The following is a 13,231-nucleotide window of genomic DNA, read 5'->3' as shown; positions in this document are numbered from 1 at the left end:
GGCTATTTCATCTACATTTTTGTAATAACTTTATTTATGAAAATCCAATGTTGCTGCATTTTCTTTCCTTTTAAATGATTCAAGTATTTTTAATGTCCTTAATTAATTACCGTGCATAAAGTATTTTTGTCCCTCTCTACAACTAGGCTACTGCATGAAGAAGTCATTCTATCAAAAAATCTTCACAGACTGGCAATCCATTCAACCGTCAGCAGATCAGCAGAACCAAAGAAAATGATTAACATAAAAACTAAAAAGTCTACCCTACTTTATACTTTTCATACATGTATACACACGTAATACAAGTTTAGTAAAATAGGCTATATGCTGTAAAGGTTTTGAAAAGATTTCCACTTTATTTTAATGTCATTTATTTCCCAATTTGTAAGCAAGTGCATCATGTTTAACCATGTATTTTGTATATGTAGAATGATATTAATCAGCAACGTAACTTCAACTAGCTGCCAAATACAGTGAAGTAAGATATTGTAGTATTGTATTCTTAAATGTAGTGGAGTACAGTTATTGCGGTCAAGATTTTAATAACTTTACACCCGTACAGTAAATAGGCAGTAAGGAAAAAAAAAGGTTGAGTAAAAATACAAAAACACACAACATAAAGTCGTGCTACAGGTCTACACACTCCTGTACAGCAGGTGGCGAAAGAGCGCGAAGAACAAGTGACGTTTTATTCCTGCGACATTCAGCGTTTAAATAGTTCGCCACCACGGCGTTGCTGTCTCTTTTCAAGTCGTCTGGCAGGCTCGCGTGTCTGTTAATCCCGGGCAAATGTGATTCAACGTATTAAGAGTGGTCAGTTAGTACAAGAATAGAGTCCTAACTGGTCACACAACACGTTAGTTGAGCTGTAGTTTGAGCTTTAGTTAAAACGTGGTATCTGCTATCGTAAAAGTGTTAACGTTAGCATTGTGACGGGCCTCAAGCAACCACGTGGAGCCTGCGTGAAGCCCACTCAACGATGGCCAAGTTAAAGACAAAGTGAGTGGGTTTTATTTTCTTTATTTCAGTCCAGCTTGTGGCTATAAAGGCTTTGTTTCACTGCAAACATTGCAATGTTTCTACCTCTATTTTTTGTTCCTGTGAGAGGACTTTGCTCCGTCTACCTTGCAAGTCTTCAAAAAGTTTCTCCAAGTTAAATCGTTTAACGGCAATTAATTTAAATTTATATTATAAAGTTATGCTCAAACTTAATCGTTGTTGCTTCTCAGAGTAAGTAAATCTAGTAGTGGTTCAGAAACTTAACATTTAAGTTGAACGACTTTCAAGAGACGTTCAAGAGTGGTTGAATATTTTGTCAATTAACGTTAAAAGTTAGTTTGCCAGATAAGTACTTGTATTTGATTTGTGCCTGTAGTCGGAGCAGTAAAAAAGAATTGTCCTAACCATTTATCTTGTCAATCCACAGGTCACTCTGTGAAAGTGTTGCACTTGATATATGGGGTGTCTTGACGTCCCTGCAAGGTAAATTGCATTGAAAAACGGTTTTTTTGTTTTGCTTTTAAATGCAGTGGTCAGTGATGAAAATTGTGAATAGGAAGTGCCGTCTGATGCGACAACTGACGATGTTATATACTCACTGTTCTGAGCCTCAAACTGCCATGATTTTAAGTGGTGATAAGTCGTTAAAAAACTAAATTACTCATTTATGACTTTATTTTTTTTAAAGAATTGGTCTCATCAAGATGATGGAACGTCAAGAAGGAGGTTGGTTTAATAATGCTCTTATTAAAATGTGCTGTAGCTTTAAATGTAGTGATGAAACCCAAACTGAAATAGCTGGAATTACCGGCAGATTGTTTAGTGGTGACCCTCGGTTTTCTGAACATTAACTGAATTGTTTCTGTTAACTTTAAATAGGTTTAGTCTAAATGTAAATAACTTTGTATTCTGTAACTAAACAGACTTGTGAGCTGCCTAAGGATGTCACACTGCACTTTCTATGGTCCTAACAGCTGACTGAAGGTGGTTCATTTCCAGCAGGTGAGCCCATTATCTGTTCATTACAATGGCAACTAACTGCTTCTGTTGTGATGAAACTTAAACTGAAATAGCTGGAATTACCGGCAGATTGTTTAGTGGTGACCCTCGGTTTTCTGAACATTGCACTTCTGTGACCTGTAAAATGAACTAAATGTAAATGTTTTAACACATTACTTTTGTCTTTTCTTCTCTAGCTGAAAAGACTTGTGAGCTGCAAAAGATGTCACCATGCAGCCCTCTGTATGGTCCAAACCAGCTGATGTTCATTTCATGCAGGTGATTATGCATTTATTGGTAATTGAAATGGCAACTGACTGCTTCTGTAGTGATGAAACCTAAACTGAAATAGCTGGAATTACCGGCAGATTGTTTAGTGGTGACCCTCGGTTTTCTGAACATTAACTAAATTATTTATGTTAATTTTCAAAATAGATTGAGTCTAAATTTAAATCACTTTGTATTCTGTAACTGAACAGACTTGGGAGCTGCCAAAGGATGTCACACAGCTGACTGAAGATGGTTCATTTCCAGCAGGTGAGTGCATTATCTGGTCATTAAAATGGCCACTAACTGCTTCTGTTGTGATGAAACCTAAACTGAAATAGCTGGAATTACCGGCAGATTGTTTAGTGGTGACCCTCGGTTTTCTGAACACAAAATTGCTAAATATCTTGAGCTTGCTGGAATCATTGCTAGTATTTACCTTTATTTTTTTTCCTGGTTTTTCTAGATTCACATGGTGGCATGAGATTTCTCCTGAAAGAAAATTACTCACAGGGCACTGCCACGCCGTTTTAAGATGGGCCTTGTAAGTTTTTTAATCTTTTTTTTTTATCACTAGTCTTAAAGTCTAAGCTGTTATGCTCACCTTTTTTACAATAGAAATACTTAGTACTTCATTGATTTGATCATCTGGATTACACAAACTTGTTCAGCATTCTTAAGCTAAGAACAGACAAAACTCTTGACAAATGATACATTTTCAGCAAATGATAGTCGGTTTAGATATGACATTAACCTTTAAGATTACTGCATCAGTTCAATTTGTCCAAATTCCCAAGCACTTATTTTGAAGAGTCTGGTTGATTTCAGGACGATATTAAATAGTTTCCAGGACTACTTGATCCTGAAAGTAAACTTCTTAAATTAGGGTTTCTGGCTTAAAACATAGCCAACTTGGTGTTCTTTGAGTCTTGTTAATTGGTGAGTTAATTATCTTATAAAGGAGTTAACGACTCCCTGTGTAGCTTACAGTGATGAAAACCTGGAATAGGAAGTGCCGTCTGATGCGACAGCTGACGATTTTCTCTGATCCACTTTTCTGAGTATTTTAAAGTTGTACTGATTTGAGGATTGATGGGTTTCAAAATAAATTGTCTGTTCTCATTATTACACCTTTGATTTTATTACAGGTGTCGTTCTGGTCTGCTGCAGTCCCTGAAGTTTGGGGACTGAGATAAAAGGTAGCCTTTCAGCTTGAATACAATGGCAGTCTATCGTTAAGATGAAACCCAAACTGAAATAGCTGGAATTACCGTCAGACTGTTAGTGGTGACTCTTAGTTTTCTGAACATTAGATAGCAGCATCATGCAGTACACTTGAAGGAAATAATTTGCTGACTGATTTTATTATCTTGCAGAATTGGATCAAGTGGTTGCACGTCAGCTGTCCGTATATCTGCAAGCTACATGTGGTAAGACCTAAATCTGTTTATTAGCTTAAAATGAGGATAAATATGTCCTTTTTTAATTTCTAGGATCATTTAAACATTTGTGCTGCTAAAATGTCAGTTTAAAAAAAGGTTAACTTGTTATGGCTCTCTGTAAAACAGATCTGTTTACTATTCAGATGTGTGGATTGTTTTTGTATGAAATGCAATTTATATGAATGTCTTGTAAGGTTTAACTGACTTTCCAGTATGTTTATACAATGGGATCATAGTTGTTCTTTAAAATGCTTGTATTATTTCCAGGCTTATCTGGCTGACTCTCCTTCAGATGACTCATGGACACTGGTTCTCAAGATGGATGTCAAGTACTTTTGAAAAGTACTTACCACTGTACAATGCAGACTGGTTACTGGTCATGTTATGATTGCAATAAAGTCTCTAAGCAGCCCGACTGAAACAATGGCGTGTCTTCTTGTAATGCCACCACTAGGATGCAGGGTTGTTTGTATAGTACTAAACAAACACACCTCAGGATTGGATTGTATTACCGGGTCAAAAATGATCCTTGGCCGCAGATTTGTGAGTCAGTTCCTCGCGTGACTCACAAGGCTTTTTCTTGACGTGTTTTCAGAAGCCTCCAAGCCATGGTCCCAACTCCAAGGTGAAAGAAAATGCAGGCAAAGGGCAGAAACACATCCCACACTAGTTTTAGTGGGTCATAGGTAATGATTGAGAGGGATTACATTTGAATTTGTCTAAAGATGAGGAAAGCATTGCAAATGTATACCTCTGCCAACTGTACCAAGACATTAAACAAACATGTACTTCCCCCATATTACAAACACTCTAAAAGATTTTGAAAACATGACTAACACTAAGCCTCACTGCTCTCCTAATGTGACATCCACCTGTGTGAAGATGATTTGATGCCCTAAGGCTGCTTTTTAAACCCTGTGAAAATGTATATGCAAAGACTATAATCAGCTGAAGAAATCTCTCGATGAGGGGAGCATATTTAAGGATGACTCGGTCCTAGCAAAACCAACTCTGGAAAAGCTTAATGCAGCTGAGCAGCTCAGTGAGGTGGAGTGGTTTGGAGAACGTGCAAGTCCACGTATTGTCTTAAACTGTAAAGGCATTTTAGAAAAGATTCACATCTCTGACTTTCAATAAAATCGTAACCCTGATTCTTAAGTTACTGATTGCACGAGTGGAGCCTCTGTATCAGAGCCATCCATCTTCGTCTACTTATCCAGGGTTGGGTCATGGGGGAGCATCTCAACAGGGGTCCTCAAACTTTCCTTTCTTGAGCTACATTAGCTAGCCCTGACTGGGGAATCCCAAGGGCGTTTTCAGGCCAGGTTGGACATGTACAGTAATCCCTCCACATAGTCCCAGGTCTTCCCTGTGGTCTCCTAGATACATGTGCCTGGATACCTCCCTAGGGGGGCACCAGTACCAGGTTCCCAAACCTTTTGTGCTCTTGAGCTGTGCCTTTGGGATGTAATGACTGAGCTGTACAATGCATAACTATGATAGACTGTGGAACTTTTTAGGGGTAAAGTACAGAAATGTTTTTTAGGACATGGAGGTTCAAAATGATCATTATCAAGTGAGAACTTGTGAAATGCATCTGTTTCAGGAGAAAGGTCGGGTCTGGTCGTGCCTTTGCTGTGACAGCAGCCAAGCAGGTTTGTACTTGACTCATGCGTGATTGGTTACATTTTGCAAGAACTCCTGATATGTTTGGCTTTTGATTTCTATCATTGTTGTAATCCATTTTCTTTAGATGTATAAGTTCTTTGACCTGATTTTGTCTTTTTTTCTATTTTGTACAAGTATAAAGTGCTCTCTCTAAGTAGTTGAATCTCTTTTTGCAGAAACTGTTTCACCACTCTATGAATAAAACTACAATAACATTGTTAACCAATTTAAATATAATTAGCACATAAGCTTTTACCAATAAAAGAAAGGGGAAAATGCTTCATATTCACGTTTGTAACTGGAGTATGTAAACAACGGTTTGGTGAGGCTGATGACTTTCCGTTATTCAGGCTTCTCAAACACCTCCTTGGAGACCTTCATCTCTCATGTTACGCCTGGACAAGATGTCAAGTGAGAAATTAGGCTTTTAATTTTTCAGAATGAAGAAGACAGTTAGGGCTAAATAACTAAATTCCCCTTCTAACCTCACATCTGCAAACCTACCTTTGTTTTTGTTTTTGCAGATTTGAACAGTGGACCATAAAATAGCTTAAAGTATTTCTCCATACCAAAATGTGTGTTACACTTATTACAAATCATCAGATGGAGTGGGCCACATGAGCTGGGAGGAGGCAACTCTGTTTCCACTTAATGCATGTATTCTTCATTTTTTCCCAAGACATTCAACATACAAAAATATATTGTGGTTAGAAACTTTTACATCATCTATTGAAGTAAAAGTAGCAATACTGCAATATAAAAATACAAATCCTGCTGCATTAACCCTTATATTTGTGGTATAAGTTAAATGTATATAAAGTTAAAAAAAGTAAAAGGACAATATTACCAATGCAGTTATAAATAGCATTTTAATGTCAGTTTAATTGCGTTACACACTTTTGACTGTGCGTATAAATAAGCACTCATGTCTGGTGTGAAATCCTAAATCTTTAAAGTAATTTGTAGATAAAGATGTTGATTAAATGTAGTAGAGTAAAAGTAAGTTTCCCTCCAAAATAAAATATTGCAGTATCAAATCGCTTATAATGAAAAGCATGTAATCCCCTTCTGTGATCAAAAGGGTAATTAACATTGTTACCTTCTGAATTATGAGCAAAAATCTTAATTCTTATACACATTTTAACATCAAACTTCATGTAGTGATGGCAAAACAAACAGAAAGCAAGAGCGGAAACTGTGGACCAAAAACAATTTTATTAACTTCTGTCTACATGAGAAAGACTCAAACACATTATCACTGGCTCATACGTTGTTCCACACTTCTTCCGAACCGAGCAATATGACAAGTTACAGTCATTCCTGTGCAGATGTCAAAAGGGACTCTGTCAAAACTCATATTTACAAGTCAGTGTTCTTATTTCACAAAGATAAATCAAATCCACCAATTCAAGTTCAAAAGACAGACCATGAGCACACTCTACTGTTTGATTATGTCCACAGCAGTGTCTGGTGGAGTCAGCAGTTACACGATAAGATTGGCAATAGTCAACATTTTTCTTATTGTTAACAAATCCCGTGAAAAGACTAAAATTCTTCCAACTAACAAGTGTATGAATATAGTCCACAACAAAAGCACTATTTACTCCTGTTTGAGGAATGTTTGCAAAAAGCTGGAGTGCCCAGCTGTTTTAGGAGATCACTGAGCCTTGAAAAGAAAGTCCATTCTTAGACAGCTTCAGTGGAACCTAATAGGATCGGGGGACAGGACATGGAGGTCAGAAAGAATTGACAGAAGAAAAAAACTAACTTGTTGTTTGTTAGTCTTTTCCTGGGATATGTGAAAAAGGAAAGACATTACCCTCTATAGTAAGATGAAGGTGGTGTGCCACACAGCTCTCAGTCCTCCTCCTTTTCTATATAAGTCTTACAGGCCGAGCGTGTCATCTGTCTGGCCAAATACCGGTCCCTCGCTGAACTCACAGTGTGATCCGTGCTGCGCTTTGCAAACTTGCTAGCTTTCTCCTCCGGTTCCTCGCCTTTCTGTTCCGGTTCCTCTTTTTCCGTTCCATGTTCTCCGACTGCTTCCATCCTTTCTGGATCTTTTTCTTCCTCCTTTACGGCCTTCTCCTTCTCTGCTTCCATCTTTTCTGGATCTTTTTCTTCCTCCTTTACGGCCTTCTCCTTCTCTGCTTCCATCTTTTCTGGATCTTTTTCTTCCTCCTTTACTGCCTTCTCCTTCTCTGCTTCCTTATTTTTTTCCTTGTCTTCTTCCTGATCTTTGTCCTTGCGCCTGTCTCCATCTGGATTCCTCCTCTTCTCTCTTTCCCCATTCTTATCCCTCTCTCTTTCTTTTGGGCTCCTCTCCCTCTTCCCGTGCCTGTTCTCCCTGTCTGTATCCTTGCCTCTGCTTCGGTCCTCTTCTCTTCCTCGGTCTCTGTCCCTGTCTTTCCTTATATCCCTGTCGTCTCTTCTTCCCCCGTGCCTGTCATCTCTTTCCCTTCCCCTGTTTCTGTCTCTATCTCTATCCCGTCCTCGGTCTCTGTCTCTGTCTTGATCTCTGTGGCTCTTCTTATGTCTGTCTCTCTCTTTCTCTTTCTCCTTCTCCTCTCCGCTCCCTGATGAAGGCGACCTCTGTCTATATTGGCGTTTTGAGTGTGCAGAGCCTGCTCCAGGCTTGCTGAACCCAGTCTTCTGCTCATGCCCCTCCTCACTGTCGCTGCATGAACTTGGGATATTGTCATGAGATGTAGATGATGAAATCCTCTCTGGGTCTTTTGAAACCTTTGAGTTTTGAGCTCTGTGGAGGCAGGAACAGATAGATACAAATAAAGGCTTAGAATGCTTTTTAAAAAGTATGTCTGTGCTTCTTGTGTGTATGGATGAGAAAGAAATGCGGAGCTCTGACTGACTTGTTTGCTGAGCGATCCGGTATCGCCTCCTCTCCTACAGTTTGATTCAGCAGGTGCCGGTAGAAGCCGCTCAGGTCTTTTTGTTTCTTCACGTCCAAAGCCGCTAAACGAAGCAAAAATAATTAATACAGATTCCATATAAAGTGGCCTCTTTTCTACAACATTCTTAAGTCTCTCTTTAAGTCAAGCATTGTGTGCCCTGAGGGAGGAGATACTTTACCAAAGCCAATAGGCTCAACACATTTATTGAAGGAATCAAGTTAAGTGACTTTCCTGATTTTTTTCTGATTTCGTAAAATATTGGAAAGATTATTAGGTGTTTTTCATCCTGGCCGCACAAATTGTTATTACAATTTCCGGATTGCTTAAGAATTACATTCATATGCTGCTTGACACCACTGGAGTTCAACGTCTTACCAAATCACTTACGAAACCGTATCTGCCTGCGGTCTATAAACAGTTGTAGAGTATCGGTCTAACCTTCCATCTCTGCTTCTCTTTTTTCTCTCTCCTGCTCTTCCTTCTGCTCCAGCAATTTTTGCTTGTAGGCGGAGGTAACGTAGGCTTCTTTATCTGCAAACTGCTCCCCCTCTTTCTCCCTTTCCTTCTGGATCTTCCTCTCATCCCTCCGTTCCTGTTCTTTCTTTCGGTCCTCGACGGCTCTCATTAACTGGTGGATATACTTTGGCTGTAATAAAGAGACACAGACATAAACAAATTAAATTAATGTTCATGGAGGAAGTTCACCAGCAGGCTGTCTCAATATGAGAAAACACCAGAAACACCGCAGTACAGGGAATCAATAGGCTCGCTCGGGATGAGCCAGGTCTGCGCAGAATCGATCACCGGTGATCACCACCCGTTGCATGCCGGATAGATCATCTACAGTCTGTCTCAAATCAGCAACAGATTGCATGTAGGCCTAGAGCATTTTGACAGCTACTCTGTCATAATTAAAACAACCGGAGACTGTGTACAAGCTCATATGTAGGTCTAATGACATTTTATGAAATCGGAATAGCACCAGTGTTTCTGTCACTTCCTGTTCCGCCTGAAGGCTGCTGGAAACTGTCAGACTTTACCGCAACGTTTTGTCACCACCCCCTTCTGCTGTTGCCTGCTCTCGTCCACTTTACATGCGAAGCGCAGTTAATCTCGAACAAGCCTAATGTCTTGCTCCAACATATTTTAGCAGAGTGCATGCTGTACAGTCTTTCTAACCATTAGATCGTTCTGAAATCCCAGTGTTGACATAAATGAGATTACCTTTTTGTCAGTGCCTCCCAGAATTTTTTTGTTGCTCTCAAGTCTCTCTTTTTGAATGTCATCATACACGGCATCGTAGTCATAGACAGTGCTGTCCTGTTGGAGGGCCTTGTGCATCTCCAAACGTGTCTTTAGACAGACAGACAGACAGACAGAGAGAGAGAGAGAGACCATTGAAATGTAAATCACAGAGGAACAACTTTAAAGAAAGAAAGAATGAATGTAAATAAGTTTTACGTGAACTCAAGTCACATAGCCTTTTAATTCTTCCTCCCACCTGCTTCATCATCTTCTTTTTGTCAGCTTCTTTCTGCAGACTCTCCCCAACTGTGGTCTGAGGAACATAACAAAATAGATTTAGTATACTGTATATGGACAGAAGTCTGCTAAAATGCCAACCAATACCTGAAATGGGGCTCTTAATTTTTTTTAGATACAAATCTGTTCAGTTTCCATTTTAGGGAAAATGCCTAAAACACATACATTGGCTTTTAACATACCAATATGTTTACCCACCTCATCATCTGAGTCATCCTCAAACACTGAGTGTTTCTGCAGGGTCTTTGCCAATCCTTTCTTCTGAGACAAGATCAGCCCGTACCTGTGCAAATTCAAGCAACAAGGATTTGTAACATACATACATACATACATGCATACATACATACATGTATTTCACATGCAAGTCGTAATTCTTCAAGAAAAGGTTGTATCTCTTCTAGGACAAATGCACACGCACCAACACTAAAGAAGCAACTTAATTTAAAGCGTTTTACAACATGTTTGAGGATGTAGATATCTGTTTAGCAAGGATTAGAAACTGCATTCAGAAACATTACCATGTATTTTACAAGATGGTATTGATAGCGTTTATCTCAAGAACAAACACAATGCACTATTTATAAGATAGTTTAACTTGTTTATAAGACTTTCTGCAAACTTTAGGCAAAGCACACTTTTCATTATATGTTATGCACATAGACAGTTGGTTATGCACCTAAAAGAGAAACAATAAATGCCTAAAACCTAGCGATATTTACTAAATGAATTAAGTTTGTTAACTAGCGACGGTCTGAATGACTAACGTTTACGTTAGCTATGAAACTCTCCGTGACAGTGTGTCATTTGTGAGAATAACATCCAAAAGATACAGCGGTATTTCTGGTAAACTTAAGGATATGTTGACAAATAAATGACAGACTTAAAAAATAAATACAAACAAAAACGGTCCTAGTCTTTAACCTTAACTTGCTGCTTGATAAGCGAGGTATTTAAAACGTTAGCATATCGTAAAACTAGCTAGCTGCAGGAAGCACCGTTTTCACAAATCACCACAAGTGGTAACACCACGGCTGCTACGGTTAAGTAAGGTATTTATTATAACTTTAACTACAACCCCAGTGAAGTTAAACAGTCGTCTTTCAATGTAAGTCACGCAGTAGCATAACCGCGTTAGATTTTATGCAACTTACTGCTTTGTAGGGACCGCCATCTTGCTTTGACTTCAAACCAGAAGACTGTAAATATTAACAGTCAGATTAACAGATTCGACACACATTGTAGTAATGTCATACATAACTTCCACTAGTTTTTCACTTCAGCAGCTATGTAAGTACAGCTACCACATACAGAAGACCGATATTTATAATTATTTTTTTCTAATCACTAAATATGGGTTTGTCTGCCTGTTGCGAATGTGCGGACTTACATTGATAGATAACGTTAGAAGTGACCGTGATGAACAAAATGTGAATTATCCATTGTACAAATAAGGAATTATAACTATTTTTACAGTATTAGAAATAAAAAAAATACGGTGATATTAAAAGCATATTAGCCTACCATATATCCCTGTGCCACCCTTTAAAACCATAGCATAGCGCATGAAAAATAACAAATGTATTGTTTTAATTACCAACAGATGGCGCTATTGCTCTAAATGCATTGATCAGAATCGATCAGGTCCGGAAAAAACAAACAGAAAAATATACGTAATTTTGTGTAGCAGAATTTATTTGTTCATATTTCCTATCCTGGTAATTATCCTGCATCCCTTTAAGTCACTTCATCACCCATTAAGGGGTTCTGTTATCCTCTGGTACAAACAGAACAACCAAAGCTGCCTGATGGATGTATGACAGGATAGAGTGCATGGTGATAAAATGAACAATGGGATATGTAGGTAAATGGAATGGTAAATTGACAGATAGACACTTGAGGTGAAAAATATAAAGGGACTGAACAAATAACTTTTTATATCAATAACTGAGAGGCACATTCTTCCTATGTGTAATGATGTAGAAATGAAACACTGCTAAGGACATTTTTTGAACCATCATGTATTGTAAGCCTGGCTCCAGACCTTCAGTCTGATAGTATTATGTATATGTAGCATGAAAGGAGAGCAAAACCAGGCTGTACATGATCTGTAATGAAAATGCTAGTTCTGGTGGATCTGTGCATACCTGCACACATTGGTCTTTGGGCTATATGTTACATGTGCTGTTGGCACACATTTGGTTGTGTAGTTTTGTGGTAGCCTATGGTTGCTGCTTACCCTAATCTGTGCCCTCAGGTAGTGAAGAAAACAAGTTCAGACAGGCATGCAGCAATAGTCAGCAGCGGTCATAAAATATCACCTGATTTTTTTTTCCTTGGTCAGTACTGCACTTACTTCACTGAAACTTATACACGTATGCAGAGATCATATGACTTCTGGCTGATAACCTATAGGAAGGCAGACCTCTCTTCTTTTCTGAACTGCAGCCGCAGGTTTAGACTAACTCTCATAAACTAATGCATGAATGGATGTTGTACAGGAAACCCACACATTATTTTATTTATTGATGTCATGCTTAGAATTGACACATTGATTCTCAATGCTGATGCAGAGATAACTTTTTTAACTGATGTTATTTATATGAAAGGAAAATAAGTGAAGAACTGACTTGACTCTATTATTGAGATTTAACTCATAATCAAAAATACAGAAAAGAGTACTTCATAAGGTTTCTACACAATTAAGTTTGGTTTTCTTCATTTAGACTTTGGAATTGACTTGTGTCACAAGACTTGAGAGTGACATGGGAAAGCTGATTTGGTCACATATGGGCTTAGTATCTATGCATTAAATTGAGTATGTATACTAATAGCATGTAGCTACACATTAAGATCAGATTTTTTTTCATGAGTAATACTACGCAGCCTGTCAAAACAGTTTTTATTGGCTCTGTAGAGAGCTTTTCAAAGTCATCAGATGTGATCAGGATTATGTTGGTTTGGGCTTGAATATTTAAAATATTGAAAAGGAAAGGAAAAGCCTGTGTTACAAACGGGGGCTTGCATTTTGAAAGACATGAGCATTTAGGCTTAGACCAATACTCGGCAGAAAAGTATTAAGTCTGTAAAACATCAATTTGTTTAACAAGAAATACATGAATAATTTCTCAAAATTCTTATACAAACACGGGTCAAATTGCATTGACATCTATAGGATCCAGTGTTTTTAACTCACCAATACTAGGGACTTAAAGTCAGGCTACGGCATCAATTTTTACTATTATTTTGTAAAGATTTGTGTCTCGCAATGAAGTCCCGAACGTTATGGAAATACAATATACATTTTTAGAGTAACCCTTTTAAGACATATTTTCTAAATGTAATTGTTGTAGGGTGACGATGACAACGGAGGTCAATATGTAGCCTACTCATCTTAACTCGACA

The 13,231-nt window shown here is 38.3% G+C and overlaps 1 protein-coding gene, 1 long non-coding RNA gene and 7 other non-coding genes across 12 annotated transcripts; 8 read left to right on the top strand and 1 right to left on the bottom strand.

Annotated features, from left to right (window-relative positions):
- Nucleotides 1-1,531: 1,531 nt before the first annotated feature.
- On the top strand, nt 1,532-1,603 carry LOC117956174. Its single transcript, XR_004659199.1, has one exon. It is a non-coding gene; the product is annotated as a small nucleolar RNA SNORD49 (small nucleolar RNA).
- Nucleotides 1,604-1,685: 82 nt separating this feature from the next.
- On the top strand, nt 1,686-4,131 carry LOC117955751. Of its 2 annotated transcripts, XR_004659123.1 has the most exons (8): nt 1,686-1,725; nt 1,923-2,001; nt 2,196-2,277; nt 2,478-2,535; nt 2,732-2,809; nt 3,414-3,464; nt 3,642-3,695; nt 3,975-4,131. It is a non-coding gene; the product is annotated as an uncharacterized LOC117955751 (long non-coding RNA). The 2 variants fall into 2 exon arrangements; XR_004659122.1 differs by having other exon boundaries at nt 3,414-3,695.
- Nucleotides 1,772-1,845, top strand: LOC117956169. Its single transcript, XR_004659194.1, has one exon. It is a non-coding gene; the product is annotated as a small nucleolar RNA SNORD65 (small nucleolar RNA).
- Nucleotides 2,047-2,120, top strand: LOC117956171. Its single transcript, XR_004659196.1, has one exon. It is a non-coding gene; the product is annotated as a small nucleolar RNA SNORD65 (small nucleolar RNA).
- Nucleotides 2,325-2,398, top strand: LOC117956168. Its single transcript, XR_004659193.1, has one exon. It is a non-coding gene; the product is annotated as a small nucleolar RNA SNORD65 (small nucleolar RNA).
- Nucleotides 2,581-2,654, top strand: LOC117956170. The gene has a single exon (XR_004659195.1). It is a non-coding gene; the product is annotated as a small nucleolar RNA SNORD65 (small nucleolar RNA).
- LOC117956175 lies at nt 3,251-3,328 on the top strand. The gene has a single exon (XR_004659200.1). It is a non-coding gene; the product is annotated as a small nucleolar RNA SNORD49 (small nucleolar RNA).
- On the top strand, nt 3,501-3,573 carry LOC117956172. The gene has a single exon (XR_004659197.1). It is a non-coding gene; the product is annotated as a small nucleolar RNA SNORD65 (small nucleolar RNA).
- A 2,565-nt stretch (nt 4,132-6,696) lies between the features above and the next one.
- nsrp1 (nuclear speckle splicing regulatory protein 1) lies at nt 6,697-11,240 on the bottom strand. 3 transcript variants are annotated; one of them, XM_034890438.1, is made up of 8 exons: nt 10,981-11,240; nt 10,028-10,112; nt 9,789-9,845; nt 9,512-9,640; nt 8,726-8,933; nt 8,246-8,348; nt 7,458-8,133; nt 6,697-7,408 (listed from the first exon to the last, which is right to left on the bottom strand). In XM_034890438.1, the coding sequence occupies exons 1-8, from the start codon at nt 10,998-11,000 to the stop codon at nt 7,313-7,315; spliced, it is 1,374 nt and encodes a 457-aa protein (XP_034746329.1). In that variant the 5' UTR covers nt 11,001-11,240; the 3' UTR covers nt 6,697-7,312. The 3 variants fall into 3 exon arrangements, with proteins under 3 accessions (XP_034746329.1, XP_034746328.1, XP_034746327.1); XM_034890437.1 differs by having other exon boundaries at nt 6,697-7,425; nt 7,534-8,133; XM_034890436.1 differs by having other exon boundaries at nt 6,697-8,133; nt 10,981-11,015.
- Nucleotides 11,241-13,231: the final 1,991 nt, after the last annotated feature.

This window comes from Etheostoma cragini, chromosome 13 (genome assembly GCF_013103735.1).
Source record: "Etheostoma cragini isolate CJK2018 chromosome 13, CSU_Ecrag_1.0, whole genome shotgun sequence".
NCBI classification, from domain to species: domain Eukaryota; kingdom Metazoa; phylum Chordata; class Actinopteri; order Perciformes; family Percidae; genus Etheostoma; species Etheostoma cragini.
Note: the sequence above shows the minus strand (reverse complement) of the source record. Positions and strands in the feature narration are given on the sequence as shown.

Bases quoted from the DNA above. Each gene is read 5' to 3' on its own strand.
- nsrp1 (XM_034890436.1), bottom strand. From the start codon at position 11,000: ATGGCGGTCCCTACAAAGCA. The intron at 9,846-10,027 runs GTGGGTAAACAT...TATGTTCCTCAG, and splicing joins AGGATGACTCAGATGATGAG to ACCACAGTTGGGGAGAGTCT. The intron at 8,934-9,511 runs GTAATCTCATTT...TCTTTATTACAG, and splicing joins TGGGAGGCACTGACAAAAAG to CCAAAGTATATCCACCAGTT.